This window comes from Notolepis coatsorum, assembly GCF_963971535.1.
Source record: "Notolepis coatsorum genome assembly, chromosome: 1".
NCBI classification, from domain to species: Eukaryota; Metazoa; Chordata; class Actinopteri; order Aulopiformes; family Paralepididae; genus Notolepis; species Notolepis coatsorum.
The window spans coordinates 133,756,485-133,773,342 of record NC_140165.1 but is presented as its reverse complement, the minus strand read 5'-3'; the positions used below and the strand labels follow the sequence as shown (position 1 = coordinate 133,773,342).

Genomic DNA, 16,858 nt, shown 5'->3' with positions numbered 1-16,858 from the left:
ACAGTCATGTTTGATTTCCTGAGGTCAAGAAAGAACGTGAATTCTGAAAACGGTTGGCATCATCACCCCCCCCCTCCAATGTACAGTTTCTTCCCCTTCGGATGTATATATTTTTTTATGATCTCTTTTTCTTACACAGTACCGTATATTTGTATGTCTTGTATGTCATAAATGTCTTGATGAATTGAAAATGGAAGATGTAAACAAGACAAAAGTATTTTTCTGGTCTTCATCCTCTTAGCAGTTGTTAGTATTGAGCTGTACTGTACCCATTCTGCAATCTGTTAATAAAGTTTTCAATCATGCCATTTGGCTGGGCAACAGGCCAGGCCCATAGCATAACTTTACACTGATTGAACACAGGTCCGTAATGTTATATATCCAATGCATAACGTGAGCGTTGTGACAACACAGTTAAAGTAAAGTTCAAAACTCTATATTTATGCCTTACCTTGGCTTTAAGGAATAACACATGGAAATATTGGCCAGAACGACATTTATCCTTTACTTTCTCTCCAGTGAGGTTGCTAAGCAACTGAGCACGCCAACGTTTAGGGTACCCAATGATTCGTGACGTAGTACGCAAAGGGGGAGCTGCTGTCTCTGGCTGCAAAGGACGCGATGGTAGCTAACGTTAATCTCCTTCGTTAGTTTGTAAAGTAGTTAACGCTAGCTAACACTACGACGACTAATGCCTAGCTATAATCATTGAATGAATGATGACAGTGAATTGCTTGATACACCGACAAGGAAGCAGATATAACGTTAGGCTAATGTTTGACAAACAATAATGGCTAACGTTAGCTAGCTAGCTAGCGTTATCAATGTATTTCCACCAGCTACGTTCGATAACATAGTAGCTTGTTAGGTGAACGATAGCTATCGTTATCTACTCAACCAGTCTGTCCGTTGGCCGATGCTGTTTTTCATAATGGCTCACATTTATTGTGCAGTTTTACCAACCCAGTGCTTCAAAACGTATGTTTAACCTAACGTTAAACGCGAATAATGTGTGTTGAAAAGTGGTCCTGAAATCCAGCTAACGGATAGTAGTTGCCCTCAGTTTGTAGTAACGTTAGCAGAAAATGTTTTTTTTGTAATCACACTAGCTGCATTACTTTAAATTAGGCCTACACAATAAAATGTGGAATTGTCTCAGTCTCATAGCGTTGTCAATATTTCTCAACACCCCCTTCTCTACAGAATCTCGAATAAACACAGTCACCCATTCCTTCACTCAACTAATCGAAGTGATAACCAGACGGTTCCAAGATGTACCACAAAGATAAGAGCATCCAGATTAAAAGCAGTGCATCTGCGCTGTACAACAACCTCAGTGTTTTGCGCATCTCCCCACGGAACCTCACCTACTTCACAGTGGTTCATGCCAACGTGGTCAACATGGTCAGCGCGTCTTGGGATGGCCTCAACTACTCTCACCGCCAGTTACAGTCCAAGGAGCCCAACGTCGCCACCTCCACTTCACTCATCATGCAGGTCTGACAACAGTACGATGTATCCTAGTTCTAATGGGCCGTTTTATACCGGGCTCTGGGCTGGTCTGTAGCCCCATTAGGACTTGCAGCAGGCTAATAATATAAATCCACACCACTGAGATTGTTTCTGGTTTACATCACACTCACAGTAGTCACAAACAGCCACTTCCCCTTTGCCCGGCCATACATAGGTTGGTATCTGTGCTGTGTGTGGGTTTGTGAGATCGAACAGATTTGTCCGTACTACTCAGTAGATTACCTTACCCACTCCACTGACACATGCCGTCTCTATTTAAATGACCACATCAAACAAGAGGTGGACGCGGGCAAATACTGCGGCATGGTCATGCTGGACCTACAAAAGGCCTTCGACACTGTCAATCACACCATTCTGATTGACAAGCTAAAAGCAATTGGTTTTGATAGTCTATCAGTGAGCTGGATGCAATCCTACCTGGAGGGGAGAGAGCAGATGGTGGAGGTAAACGGTACCCTATCCCCCCCCCCCTCACAGTAAGCTGTGGTGTTCCACAAGGAAGCATACTAGGTCCGCTACTGTTCCTAATTTATGCAAATGACATGTCGTCAGCTTGTGACTGCAACTTGTTCCTGTTTGCGGACGACTCAGCCCTGCTGGTCTCTGACAAGAACAAGTTACAGGTTGAAAGAACCCTCAGCTCAGAACTAGGCAAAATCTGCATATGGCTCGCTGATAACAAACTATCATTACACATGGGCAAAACAGAGTCCATTCTCTTCGGTTCAAATAACAAACTCAGCAAGACCGACGGCTTCTCAGTTACAGTGGGTGACAATATTTTCACAAGGAAAGAAGATATTACCTACCTGGGTTCCATCCTAGAGGCAAATCTTTCCTGTGACAAAATGGCATCCAATGTAATAAAAAAAGTCAACCAACGAACTCGATTCTTGTACCGGATCTCCTCACTTGTAAACAAGAATACCCTGAAGACTCTGGCAGGAGCACTCATTCAAGGGTACTACGACTATGCTTGCACCTCATGGTACCAAAGCACCTCAAAGGCGCTAAAAACAAAATTACAAACATCTCAAAACAAACTGGTCAGACTACTGCTTGACCTTACCCCTAGAACCCACCTCACCCCTGCCCACTTTGACAACCTAGGATGGCTTAGAGTAGACGACAGAGTACAGCAACTTGCAATCGGCCTGGTCTACAAGATACACTACACAACCAAGGTACCCATGTACATGTCAAAATACTTCCCAAAGGTCAGTGAATACTACGATCACAACACCAGAGGGAGCTCCACAAATCATGTTAAACCTAGATTTGGCTCAAACAAGGGACTAAACACGTTTCGCAATTATGCCACATCAATGTGGAACGCCCTACCCAAAGCTGTAAAGGAATGTGAATCACTACCCACTTTCAAAAACACTCTCAAAAAACACCTACGGGAGACTGCAATTCGAAACTGGCCCCTGTAAATGTCCTAACACAACCCCCTCCAATGTACAGTAAATTACCAAGTATGGTCTTGTCAATATTCCAATGTACAGTTTTGCTTGTACAGTTGTACAGTGTCACCCACCCACCCCTCCTACCCAACCCCAACCCCCTCCACCCACCCAACCACCTCCAATGTACAGTCCCCCCCACCCCACCTACCCAACCTCCTGCAATGTACAGTTTCAACGTCAAATGTATATACTTATTTTTCTGGACTCTTTTCGTATCACAAACAGTACTGTATTTGCAAATCTGGTATGTCATAAATGTATAGATGTAGCAGTACTGTCTATCTGTATGTCATGTATGTCATATATGTTACGATGAATTGAAAATGGGGGACCCTGATGTAAACAAGACGAAAGTCTTTCTCTGGTCTGCATCCCCTTAACAATTGTATGTATTGAGCTGTACTGTACTGTACCCATTCTGCAATCTGTTAATAAAGTTTTCAATCAATCAATCAATTGTGATTGTGAGTGTACAGTAGTCTTGCTTCTTATCTAGTTTTGGTCATGTCTGTCTAGTGCTATGTCACGACGAGTGAAGAAATATTTTTGTTCTAACAGGCAGCTTGGTGTGTTCTGCCTTCTCGTGATCTCCTGGTGCTGACATCTCAGAAGGGCATCCAGGTGAGTTGATATGTGTAACGGATGGTACCACAAAGCGCAGTCACGATGGACTTCAGATGTTGTGAAGTGACTGGGGCGAGTAGCGGTACTATGGGTTAAACTCACTCTCACCCTTAACACATTGGGCGCCATGGGTTATATCCATCAATATACCCAGTCTGCCACAGTTGAAAGCCTATGGAGATGTTTACCTTCTTTGCAGGGCTATAGCCTTTTAAATTGTATTGCTATATTGACCTTACTATGGCCCATTCAACATCGATTGTCTATCGTTCAGGATGTGGGAACGTTATATTTTTTCATTCATACATTGTTGTGTTAATAGCGTTGAGAATATACAGTAAGTATGTTTTTAATCTTTTCTGCTGTAATTCCAAAAACAGTAGTTATAGGCCCTGAAGCATAATGATAGATTATCGATTGGCGTTTTTTTCCTATACACGCTATATTAAAAAATTCAAATGTATATGATCGGTATGGGTTGATATATTGATCAGATGGTTTGCAGTGAAATGAATAAACAATCGGGCTGAAAATAACGTTACTGTCCTTACCGTTCGCCGATGAGACTGGAGGAAATAGATCCCAATTATTTGACGCCGATCTCCTAGATCCATTTCCGGTTTGTATGGCGCAATAAACGCCGAAATCATATCGATTATTAAGTTTAGAAAGCGATCCAAATGCACTATAGTGTTTGTCTGGAGCCACGTAACAAGATATCACTGCCGGAGGTATTTCCTTGACGCACCGATCGGCACTTCCGGTTTTGGCGAGAGTGTAACTCGCCCGACCATCCACCAGGCGGCGGTATTGAGGCGTTGCAATCTCATACAGGGTCCCGCTGGAGTCCGGAGGTTGGCTGGATGAATTATGAATGCCATGGCGAAAAAATTAAATATTGATCCCAAAAACGGCGTAAGTCGTTCTTGGCGTTCAACGCATGGCGGGCAAAAACAGCGTAACTCGTTCTTGGCGCAGGATGTGTTAACTCATTCAGCGCCAATCACGAGAAAAGTCAGGTTTTAATCGTTATTTATTTTATTAGCTATATCCATTCATTTTCATCCATCCAAAAGGGCAAATACCACCGCCTACGCCTTCCAGCCGGTATTGCACTCTATTAGAAATGGTGTAGTTTCTTTTCTGGGCCGATCTGAGCCGTGCGGGCGGGGTTTAAATACTCCGGCAGGACTAGCATTTACAACGTTACATCTGTGATGCTGCCCCCCCCCCCCCCTCTTCATATGCAATGCCGGGCAATGTGGGACGGACCTCCACGAGCAGTATTTGGAATAGCGATCAGATAATTGGATTATTTCTTTTGCATTACATCAGAGACCAGGTAAGGACTCATTATATAAAATCTTGCGTTGATCTGATATTTCTTTCTACCGCGATCGAAGCTGTCTGTGTGTGTGGCCATTTACCGTTGGGTGCAGGAGGTGGGGGGGGGGGGGGGGGGGGGAGCGCCGCACTACGAGGGCCATTTCATGTAATCTAGTGTTGATTTCAGGAAGATTCGATAATCAGGCGAAAAATTACAACGTGTTTAGTGTATTCCACTAAAATGCTATTATCGCGTCTTTTCCTGGGATTACTAAGAATCACCAAAACTATACTCAAGTCAAGTCAAGTCAAGAGTTTTATTTGTCACGGCATACAAGTATACAATGAAATGCTGGTGGTCTTGCCCGCGACGATGTGCAATACAGTGGTACAACATATAATAGAATCCAATAAAAAAACAACATTGTGCAATAAACAGGTAACAGGTAACATGGTGTGACATCTCGGTATCTGTACATAGTTATTTACAGAGCATATAGGACATGCTAGGTAGCTTTAGTAGTGCAATACACTGTTCCTGTTGTTATACTAATTTAAAGTGGCCTTTCCTCTTGGCCATAAGTGTGCGTGTGTGCGGCATGAGTGTGTGCCCGCTCTTGTTAAAGTGTTAAAGTGGCTGCTAGTGTGTGAGCGTGCGTGTCGTGTGTGTGCTCATGTGTGCTTGTGTGTGGATAGTTCAGTGTTCTGTGGCACTCAATGTTCATTGTTCAAGGCTCTGATGGCCTGGGGGAAGAAGCTGAGCCTAAGCCTCTCCGTCCTAGTAGCTGGGGTTCGCAGGCGTCTGCCTGACCTCAGCAGCTGGAACAGGCTGTTATTGGGGTGGTGGGGGTCTTTCATTATCCTGCAGGCTCTGGATTTGCACCTCTTGTTGTATAGAGCCTGCAGGGGAGGTAGCGCAATACCCGTGGTACGCTCGGCTGAGCGCACCACTCTCTGTAGGGCCTTCTTGTCCTGTGCCGTGCTGTTTCCATACCAGGCAGTGATGTTTCCGGTCAAGATGCTCTCTACAGCTCCTGAGTAGAAGGACTGGAGTATCTTCCCCGATACTCTGAACTTCCTTAACTGTCTCAGGTGGTAGAGGCGCTGCTTCGCTTTCTTTACTACTGTGTCTATGTGTGTTGACCATGTCAGATCCTCTGAGATGTGGACCCCCAGGTACTTAAAGCTGCTCACCCTGTCCGTTAATCATCAGTGGTGTGTGTGTCTCCTGCTGTCCTCTCCTATAATCCACGATCAGCTCCTTGGTTTTACCAATGTTCAGGAGCAGGCTGTTGTCCTGGCACCAGCGTTCCAGTACCTCAACCTCCTCCCGGTAGGCCTTCTCGTCGTTGTCCGAGATCAGCCCCACCACCACCGTGTCGTCTGCGAACTTCACTATGGAGTTGGAGCTGAACTTGGCCACACAATCGTGTGTGTAGAGTGAGTACAGCAGGGGGCTTAGAACACAGCCCTGGTGGGACCCGATGCTCAGGGTGATGGTGTTGGAGGTCTGACCCCCCGCCCTGACCGCCTGGGGTCTTTCACTCAGAAAGTCCAGTACCCAGGCGCTCAGGGCGGAGCTCAGACCCAGCTCGATCAGCTTGTCCACCAGTCTGGTGGGGACTATGGTGTTGAACGCTGAGCTGTAGTCAATGAACAACAGTCTCACATAGCCCCCCTTCTGACGGTCAAGGTGGGAGAGAGTGCTGTGCAGTACCTGGGAGACCGTGTCGTCAGTGGACCTGTTTGTCCTGTATGCAAATTGCATAGGGTCCATATCACTGGGGAGGGAGGCACAAATGTGGTCCTTGACCAGCCTCTCGAAACATTTCATGACCACAGAGGTGAGTGCCACCGGTCTGTAGTCATTTGGACATGTTGGGGAGGGTTTCTTCGGTACAGGGATGATGGTAGACATCTTGAAGCAGGCAGGGACCACTGACTCCGCCAGGGATTGATTAAATATGGCGGTGAACACCGGGGCAAGCTGGTTGGCACAGGACTTAAGTATGCGTCCTGTTATACCATCTGGGCCAGCAGCCTTCCTGGTGTTCACCTGCATAAACATTCTTCTCACACTGTGTTACCGACAACGAGAGAACGTCCCCGCCCCCCCCACGGTTGCCCCCCCCCCTCCACAACAGCCGGCGCGCCAGTGACGTCACTAGCCGGCGAGCCAGCAGCGCCACTGTCTACACCAAACCGAGCGTAGAAGGAGTTGAGTTTGTCCGCGAGAGAGGCGTCGTCGCTCCCCATTGAGGGGGCGCTGACTTTGTAGTCAGTTATTGTCTTCAGTCCCCGCCACAAGCCTCTTGTGTCGTTTTGTGCCATTTGTGTCTCCAGTTTATCAGCATATGTCCTCTTAGCAAGTTTAACAGCCTTGCGCAGAGTGTAGACTGAAGCCTTGTACTCTTCCATGTTTCCTGACTCTCTGCCCCGGTTATAAGCCGTGGTGCGAGAGTTCAGGGCTGCTCTAATAGTGCTGTCCACCCACGGTTTCTGGTTTGGGAAAACCCGCACCATTTTCGTGGGCACAATACTATCAGCGAGTGTTGATATGTAGCTCACAACGGTATCAGCGTACTCACTGACGTCACTGGCACTGCCTTGAAACATATCCCAGTCCGTGTCTGCGAGCGCATCCTGGAGCGTGGCCTCTGATTCGTCAGACCACTTTTTTGTCTCACGTGACACGACGGCGTCACGTGATCTTTGTTTGTATGCAGGGAATAATAAAATGGAGTCGTGATCGCTCGCGCTTGCAGCACCCATCAATGGCGGAGCCGCTACAGCTTTGTAGCCGGCTCTGAACGGGGTGTAACAATGGTCGAGTGTGTTCCTCCCCCTCGTGGAGCAGGCGATGTGCTGAAAAAAGGACGGCATCACTTTCTTCAGATTCGCCTGGTTGAAATCACCAGCCACTATCATCGCTGCATCCGGATGCTTGATCTGTTGTCTGTTGAGGTGATCGTGTAATTCCACCAGCGCTTTGCCAGTATTTGCCTGTGGGGGGGTATATACGACGGACATGATGACCGCGGTAAACTCACGGGGGAGGTGGAACGGACGTCACAGGTTTGAGAGATGTTCCATATCTGGGGAGCATGAACTTGAGAGGACATGTACTTCCTTGGGATTAACCCAGAGATTGTTCGTGAGGATGCAGACCCCACCCCCGATGCTCTTCCCAGAGGCTGCCGTGCGGTCTGCTCTCAGGACGGTGAAGTTGTCCGATGGAGAGACGCTGTTGTCCGGAGTCGCTGGCTTGAGCCATGTCTCCGTGAAACACATGATGTTAACGTCTCTCATCTCCCATTGGAATCGGACCCTCGCTCTCAAGTCATCCATCCTTCCCTCCAACGAACGTGCATTCGCCAGAAAGATGGATGGAATTGCTGGACGGTAAGCAGATCTTTTTAATCTAAGCCTGATACCTCCTCGTCTTCCTCTATGCCTCTTCCTGCCGTTTCCTTTGTTGCCGTTCTCCCGCTTGATTTCTGTTAGCCATTCTGGGCATAAAGTGTCTCCAAACTCCTCTTTGAGTCCGGAGTTTAGGTCCATAAGTGTCTGGCGGTCGTATGACGTACCCGCCAGTGATGTTTTAATAAAAAAAGTAGAAAAAACAAACATAATAGCTAAAAATGTGCACAATCGTCGCGGAGCTAAACCAAAGGCGACTGACCGGGGTCGCGCCATAGATAGTGATACTCCTATTCAAAACGGTATAAAACGGAAATGTACAGATGAAAAAACAATCTGTTTTGCGCATGTTGACTGGAAGCAACTCACTGACAATCGACGGGTGTATTAGACCCATAGCTATAATATAAGATATATTTTAAGCACTCGCAAATCTCGCAGTCTCCCCATTGATTAAAGCGATGGCGTTCTAGCGGCCCCTGGCTCATTAAGCGATGGCGCTGGATGTGTTAAAAGACACAGACACATTGCAAAGTAGTGAATTCACCTCTTGGTATAGTGGTCTGTGCTGTCGACCCGTGGTGCGGCAGACCATGGGTTCGAAACTCCCTCGGGGCATCGATATGATAACCGTTACATATGTATTCCTGTGTGTGTCTGTGGGAATGTGTGGGTTCCTCAGTTAACCCTCAGTGAATGCTCTTGTTTCAGATGTATGAGTCTGATGGCTCTATCATGGTGTACTGGCATGCACTGGACACCCCAGAAACCCCCACAGGTACCATAAAACACACCAAAATCCACAGAGAATCCTCACCCTTTGTGTGTTTGACGAAGAGACTTGTCCAACTAGCTGTCTTCTTCTCGTAGCCTTCCCCTTTTTAACTCCTGTAATGCTCAGTATCCCTTAAAGGCTACTTAAAGTGTGTGTGTGTGTGTGTGTGTGTGTGTGTGTGTGTGTGTGTGTGTGTGTGTGTGTGTGTGTGTGTGTGTGTGTGTGTGTGTGTGTGTGTGTGTGTGTGTGTGTGTGTGTGTGTGTGTGTGTGTGTGTGTGTGTGTGTGTGTGTGTGTGTGTGTGTGTGTGTGTGTGTGTGTGTGTGTGTGTGTGTGTGTGTGTGTGTGTGTGTGTGTGTGTGAGAGAGTGAGACTAGACTATGTGCCATTGACTCAAGAGGAATACAGTTTATAATAAAACACAAGATACTTGTGCCCTAATGATAAGGATAATTGCTCAATGAAGAAACCCAATCCCCTTGCCAGTTGCCACACATCTATGCTACTCAGTTTATTCTGAGGACTGAGAAGAGAGGAGGGTGGTGACCCAAAACCTAGGAAGACCACCCTCAAGAGCCAGACCGCTTCCCTCCGCCCAAAACCCAATCCCCCTATTTATAATAAAACACAAGATACTTGAGCCCTGGGCGGCTACGTGGCGTAGTGGGCAAGGCACTCGCCACGAAATGCTGGAGACGCTGGGCTCCTCCACATTTGCTTTCAGTTTAGCTGGTCGTCCGTACTAATACACATTGGCCGTATTAGGGGGTGGGAAACTGATGGGTGGGGATGGGGCGTTGTGGACAGCGACTCCTACAGGTCGGTTGGTGCGCCTGCGCAGTAGAATCAGGAAGTGTCGGGGGCAGCGTGAGCCTCCCACGCGTTACTCCTCGCCACTGAGAGATCGAGCTGCGCAGGTGAAAAGATGCGACTGCTGTTACCTCAAGTACCGGAGGGGACTTGTGCTATGTATGACTTAGTCCACATTGCAGCCGGCTTGTGGGAGGCAAGAAACAGCGTCCGTGACAGGGGAGGGTTGAATTGGATGATACGAAATTGGGATGGGAGAAAATATGGAAAATGGGAGAAAAAGTGGATAAAAAAAAAAAATCTTGAGCCCTAATGATAAGGATAAGCACTTGTGACTCGTGTACATTTTCCATGTTTTCGCTATAGTGTCTGCCTTATGTCTCTGTTCCTGTTTTGTAGTTTATTTTGTAGACCATGTTTACATGTAATTCGTTCATATTGTTTATGGACAATGAGATGGGAGTGGAACTTTGTACAACCCCTTTGGGCTTCGTTCCCTCCTAGCACTCCTAGTTTTTTTTTTTTTTTTTTAATGTGTGCTAAATAAATAAACTAAACTAAACATGAAGAAACCCAATCCCCCTAGCAAACATCTATGCTACTCACAGTGGTAAAATAAAAAGGTCATATGTATATATAATATACAGTATATTGCTGAGAGTGTCCTCCGTGGACAGGCCCTGTTGTTCTTGTGTGTTTAAACAGACAATTATGTTGCTTGTGTGTGTGTGTGTGTGTGTGTGTGTGTGTGTGTGTGTGTGCGTGCGTGCGTGTCTCCCCAGCTCAGGCCGTGTTTGCCAGAGGCATAGCAGCAGTACGGGAGAAATACATTTGTGTGGGTGAGTAGCACAGGTACACCGACAAGGCACCAACACAGCATGGCCTTTCTCAATGGGTTCATTTCAGCACACGTACAATTAGAACATGTACAACAATTATCATGTCTGCTTCAGACACATTTCTATACCATGGGTGAACAGTTGACCATTTTAAGACTTTTAGACTACAGTTTTTGCCCTAGGAGGCTAAAAGGTCAAGTGTGTGTGTGAATGCATGCACGTACACGGTCGGAGCTATTGCAAATTCACACTTGTTTAATAAAGTTTCTCCTCTCTCTCTCTCTCTCTCTCTCTCTCTCTCTCTCTCTCTCTCTCTCTCTCTCTCTCTCTCTCTCTCTCTCTCTCTTTTTCTCTGTAGGCATATCATCTGGTGCTATGTTAGTGTTTGATGTACCCAGTAAAGGCAGTAACATCACTCTGTCTGAGGTGCTGGAGGAGCACAAGGAGTCCATCACTGACATGGCCTCAGAATGTTCTGGAAGCCTGGTACATGACAACACAACAAAACACTCATCTACTGTTTAGTTTAGGCTTATATGTGTGTCACACTCATCAGAAACTGAACATGGTGTGTCTGAATGCATGTAACTGTGTGTGTGTGTGTGTGTACAGTAGGCTTTTGTTTGCCACCCCGGTAGAGACAGACTTGAACACCTCTCTGTAAATTATGTACTTGTTGGCCCTATGAATCGAGCTCTACTGTGAATTGACTTATTTCAAACCCGCCCTCTTTTCTTTATCCTCCAATCACAACTGTTTCTTTCCTGCGAGGGAAGCAACAGTTGTGATGGGAGGATCAAGAAAAGAGGGCGAAGCTTTTGAGTACCTCAGACAAAATACCATATAACTCTATTTTAAATTTTCAGATTAACAATGTTTTGGCAAGTTAGTGTTTTGTTCACGCATAGATAAAGACGGTAGAGGTTGAGTAGTTTGTTGTGATATATCACATTCACACTCCCAAGTAGTCGATTAACAACTGCAAATACATGGGCTGTCCAAAACATAAAGAAATCTGACGTATATGGTTCTTCAGTGCAAAGGTTCAATTATAGGCTTCGACTTACTGTATCTGTCATTAGGCTATCCGTCGACTAAACCTATTTTAGTTTAACCGTTGTATTTCTATCTAACTGTAGAATGAGTTAGTAATTACTTGAAAATGATAACTGCATCTATGGCATCACAAGAATATTCACAATACACTTTGTAACTAGATATTCCCTGTAACTACACAAGTCCTAGATTTAAAGAAGCCCTTCTTTATGATATGCATTAATTTGCTAAAGGACAGCAGCGTGTGATTTGTTATTTTTATAGAATTGTTGATTAAATTAACAATTTGAATAGTCAACAAAGTTCTATGACTATTAGTCGACTAAGAATTTATTTAGGATGTGGAGGACATCGCTAGTGAATTACATTCACACATTCCTTATATTTTCCCTCTCTCTCTGCTCACTTAGGAGTGTCTAGCTGACCTGGTCAGTGCAGATGATGCTGGTAACCTGTGTGTGTGGAAGTCAGGGGAGGAATTCCAGCTGCTCAATAAGATCCCTGGCTTCGAGTAAGTCTCTCAATTTAGACAAATTTATTGTCTTGAATTTTATTTCGCATGCCAATTCTGACCCGCCTGTAGTGATAGAACGGGCTTCAAACAGCATTACTAATGTTAAATGATGTGTCAGGGCACTAATGGTGCCTTATTCAGGACAGGGGTGCTTGTTAAAGATGTCATGAAGAATCCCAATTCTGGGGCATTGACTGTAACCAGTTGAGTGTGTTTGCAGTCAATTTTTGGGAGTTGCTGTCATTATTAACTGCGGCTTCCTCTTCCCTCTTTGTATTTGTCTTACTCCTCCTTTCCCCTCCCATCCACTGTCCACCCCTCCTGTCATTTCTCCTCAAACCTCTCCTCTTTTTTCCTCCTCCCTCCTCATCCTCATCCGTCGTCCATTACTTTTTCTCCTCCATTCTCCCTTTTCTCTTCTCTGCTATCTTTATATCTTATCTTCTCTTCTCTCACCTTCTCTTCATGTCTCTCCTCTCCTCTTCTCTCAGTATAAGCTGCTCGTCGGTGAAGCTGTGGAAAGGTACGGTGGTGGCAGGCTACGGCACGGGCCAGATCCGTCTCTACGAGGCTGTGACGGGCATTCTCCATGCTGAGGTCAACGCCCACGCACGCTGGATCTACTCCCTGGACATCGCACCCTTCTCTGGCCTGGTGAGTTGCAGTGAGAGGGAGAAGAGATGAGGGCCAGGGGACTGTTTACCATCAGTATACATTTTTGACGTAGTTCTGCGCTCGTGAAATGTGTCCATCGTGTGGATGTTAACACTGGCTGTCACTCACAATGTCAAACAGGTTTTTAATAAAACACAGACAATAAGATACTATAGCTGAATACTGCTTATATAGCTATACTTCAATCAGAGTTATCTAGAGACAATGTTATTCATGCTATGAGAAATGTCCTACATCACTGTGTGTGTGTGTGTCTCTCTCTCTCTCTCTCTCTCTCTCTCTCTCTCTCTCTCTCTCTCTCTCTCTCTTTCTCTCTTAGCTGCTGTCTGCTGCTGAAGACTCTCTGGTGAGAGTGTGGCATCTCACCCTGACCCCAGAGACCAACAGTGTGGAGGTAATTTATTGACTTTCAGGAACGTCAGTGTGATATATTCCATGTCTTGAAAAGCTTGGGAATTACACATAAAGGTCTGGAAAAGGATGGAAAATGTTTGTTGTTCATCCCCAATAGACATGTATGACTGTACAGTTTATGTTTTTGTAAACTCATTTCACATATAATATTAGTTTTCATGAAAAAAATTATAGATTAGACTATCTATTCTCTTGTTGGCATACATAATTTTGAAAGATTTTGGAATCCAGCCAATAAATGAAAGGTGCTATAACATTCAGCCACTAGATGTGAGTGTAGAGCATGTCATTTATCCAATCAGGTGCATTCCACGTGGGGAAAGGGGAAGATACATGCACACAACATGTAAACAACATACATTTTGGACCTGCCAACATTTAAAAAATTATAAATTAATTAATCAATAATGTTTTGGGGGGAAAAACAACACTTTTATCCGGCACCCTTCTAAAACCTCTGTGGCTGTTTTATAAAAAAAAATAAAATTATAATAATTGAAATACAAATAAATAAACATAAAATGATATCTATAACTCCTTTAAGGTCTGGAAATTAAAAAGAGGAGCATTTTGAAATGGAAAGTTGGAAAAGGACCTTGAAGGTTAGAAATAGACTAATACACACGGGCAGAAATAGTTTCTGACCTCTGACCGCATTGTCATTCGCTTCGTCCCAGATCGCTCACATGTTCAACGAGTGCGTGTCGGACACTCAGATCTGCGGCGCCAAGTTCTGCGACGGAGATGGGGACGCCTTCGCCGTCACAGGCTACGACCTCAGTGAGATCATCCGCTACACGCAGTCATAAGGGGGTCAGTCAAGGTAGTGCTGAGCAAGGGAGTGCTGAGCAAGGGAGTGAGGTTGGTTGTGGGGAAAAACCCACGTGTCAGCAGTCCTGTCTGCTGCGTGAGTATGTGACCCACAGAAGACTCTGCAGTCAGAAACAACCTCCTGTCAGCATACGGTTCTGTGTGTTTCTTTAATACTAGATCTGGGGACCTGTTCCAGTGTAACAGCTACTGGGAGAATTGATCATTCAAGGCATTTTCATGGCCATGCCAGATGCGTGATTCTGTCCTTTGTCATTGGGTTACTACTCATCCGTTGAAGAATATATTCAGATGAATGATATTTTCTTTCACATCCTCCTCCTCCTCCTCATCATCCTCATCATGTTGTCAGTGTGAACACTTGACGGCGTGAGCACTGCGATTTGGACACATCACTTCTCAGCTGACGCATATCCCTCCATGCTGACTAGAAATGGGTGTGAATATAGTGGACCAGTGGAAGACCTTGACACTAAGTGTGTAGCGTATAAAGTTATACTGTTTACATGACAAAAAGGAGTATACCAATAGACACTTTATTTCTGTTTGCATCTTTCAATTGACTTTGTATGCATTTGCGCCGCCTCTAAATTCTATTTCACATTGTATTTGAACCATAAGAGCCTCAGCTTTATAACCATATCCAATTTATGCTAGTAGTTCCATGCAGTTTAGGGATGAAACCATGCAGGTTTGATGTGATTTAAAAAAAAAAAATAAAAAAAAATATATATATATATATATATATATATATATATATATATATATGTCTCAGTGTTGCATAAAGTGGATAGGGTACATTTAAAGCTGAGACTGCAATTGAATTACATTTAAATAAATACCCTGGTTTATAAACTCAACCACAGAGTCACCCTGCAAATCCCATTGATTATCCCTGCTGTTTAAAAAATTTTCCTTGAATGTTTACATGTATGTGAATGTAGTTCCTCAGACATTCAATTTGAATATGTATTACAACATTACGATATTCGATTCAGCCTTAGATGTGTATTATTTTATTACTTCATAATGTATTTCAATATGAAACAACTTTGCAAATAAACCTATTTATTGAAGATGACAGCCCTGGGATCTGCCTGCTTTTGGACCTTGCATGTCACAGATTTGCCAGTAGATGGGGCTATAGATTAGGTCAGTATGTATGATGATTCTATTGATGGCTGGCTTCACATCACTTTCTAGTCCCTTTTAGAACCAAGCCGGTTAGTCACAGTATAAATTACAAGGGATGAGGTCTGCAGTGTGCCATTCTTCATAATTGTTGTATTCTCCAAATAGACTGAAAGAAATGTTTAAATCAGCCGTTGGTGTGTTTTCTATGCCGGATGTAAAAAAAAAAGTTGATAAGTCAGCTGTGCTTGCTGCAGTTAATAACGAGTGAGCTTTGAGAGCTGTGCTTGTTAATATTGGTATGGTTACAGGTTGGGTAGCGGATTAATTTAGAACGGTGATCTAAACCGTAAACTTGAATCCAACTATGTGCATTAAGCGGTTTTAATGTACACATGCCGGCCAATCAGAAAAGAGTATTCACCCAGACCATGGTATAACATCTTATATAACCATCCCCAGTACATTAATGCAGAGATGTATGATGTTATTTATATGTGTGTGTGTCCATCCAATATATTTCCCCCTATGTTGAAGGTAAAGCCATGAAACAAAAACCCAGAATTCTTAGTGAGACAAAAATGAATTAGTGACCTTACTCCAGTTGGCCTGAAGGGGGTGCCATAAGGCTGTAGACAATGACAGAATTGGCCATAACTCATCAATTGTTATGGAAACTTGGTAGCATGTTGAGGTGGGGCGGCTATGGCTCAGGGGTAGAGCGGGGCGTCCAATGATCGAAGGGTTGGTGGTTCGAATCCCGCTCAAGCCCATGTCCATCCCATTGCCGTTGTGTCCTTGGGCAAGACACTTAACCTACTTGACTCGTATGCATGTGAATGAATGTTGGTGGTGGTCGGAGGGGCCGTAGGCGATGATTATTCGCCACGCTTCCGTGAGTCTGCCTCAGGGCAGCTCTGGCTGCAATTGTAGCTTACCACCACCGGTATGACTGTGTATGAACGAATAATGGACTCTGTGAAGCGCTCTGAGTCAGAGAAGAGCGCTATATAAATCCAATCTATTATTATTATTATTATTATTATTATTATTAGTAGAGGAACACATGTCTGCAAAGGCATGTTAACATTGACCAATCGCATCACCACATGGCAAAAATTTGCATCTCAATCTAGTCAATTAAATAAAACTCGGTACATGCTCTAGGCTGGAGGCGGGACACTGAGGCAGAGCTGAAGAGATGTGGTACCAGCTGGGGAGAGGCGGAGAAGACAGCCAAAAGCCGTGCTGGGTGGATGGAGAAGAGTCGTCGATGGCCTATGCTCCGCTTGGAGTTAAGGGGCCAAGAAGAAGGTGTGAAGTAGTCAAAATATAGTTTGCTTTTGCTACATGTGTGCATGACTTATAATTTAAAGGTCATGTTGGTAAGATATTTGATTGTTTGGAATGAGCTCCATGTAGACTCAAACCATGGTCAACTG

At 44.7% G+C, this 16,858-nt stretch overlaps 1 protein-coding gene across 1 annotated transcript; it reads left to right on the top strand.

The window, feature by feature from the left end:
- The first annotated feature begins 578 nt into the window (after positions 1-578).
- wdr54 (WD repeat domain 54) lies at positions 579-15,285 on the top strand. Its single transcript, XM_084320904.1, has 10 exons — positions 579-624; positions 1,204-1,497; positions 3,561-3,623; positions 9,084-9,150; positions 10,739-10,795; positions 11,154-11,281; positions 12,262-12,362; positions 12,857-13,019; positions 13,360-13,434; positions 14,132-15,285. The coding sequence occupies exons 2-10, from the start codon at positions 1,273-1,275 to the stop codon at positions 14,261-14,263; spliced, it is 1,011 nt and encodes a 336-aa protein (XP_084177030.1). The 5' UTR covers positions 579-624; positions 1,204-1,272; the 3' UTR covers positions 14,264-15,285.
- The last annotated feature ends 1,573 nt before the right edge of the window (positions 15,286-16,858 follow it).

Coding starts and splice junctions, on each gene's coding strand:
- wdr54 (XM_084320904.1), top strand. CDS start 1,273: ATGTACCACAAAGATAAGAGCATCCAGATTAAAAGCAGTGCATCTGCG. Junction 9,151..10,738: donor CACCCCAGAAACCCCCACAG/GTACCATAAAAC, acceptor GTGTCTCCCCAG/CTCAGGCCGTGTTTGCCAGA. Junction 10,796..11,153: donor GGAGAAATACATTTGTGTGG/GTGAGTAGCACA, acceptor TTTTCTCTGTAG/GCATATCATCTGGTGCTATG.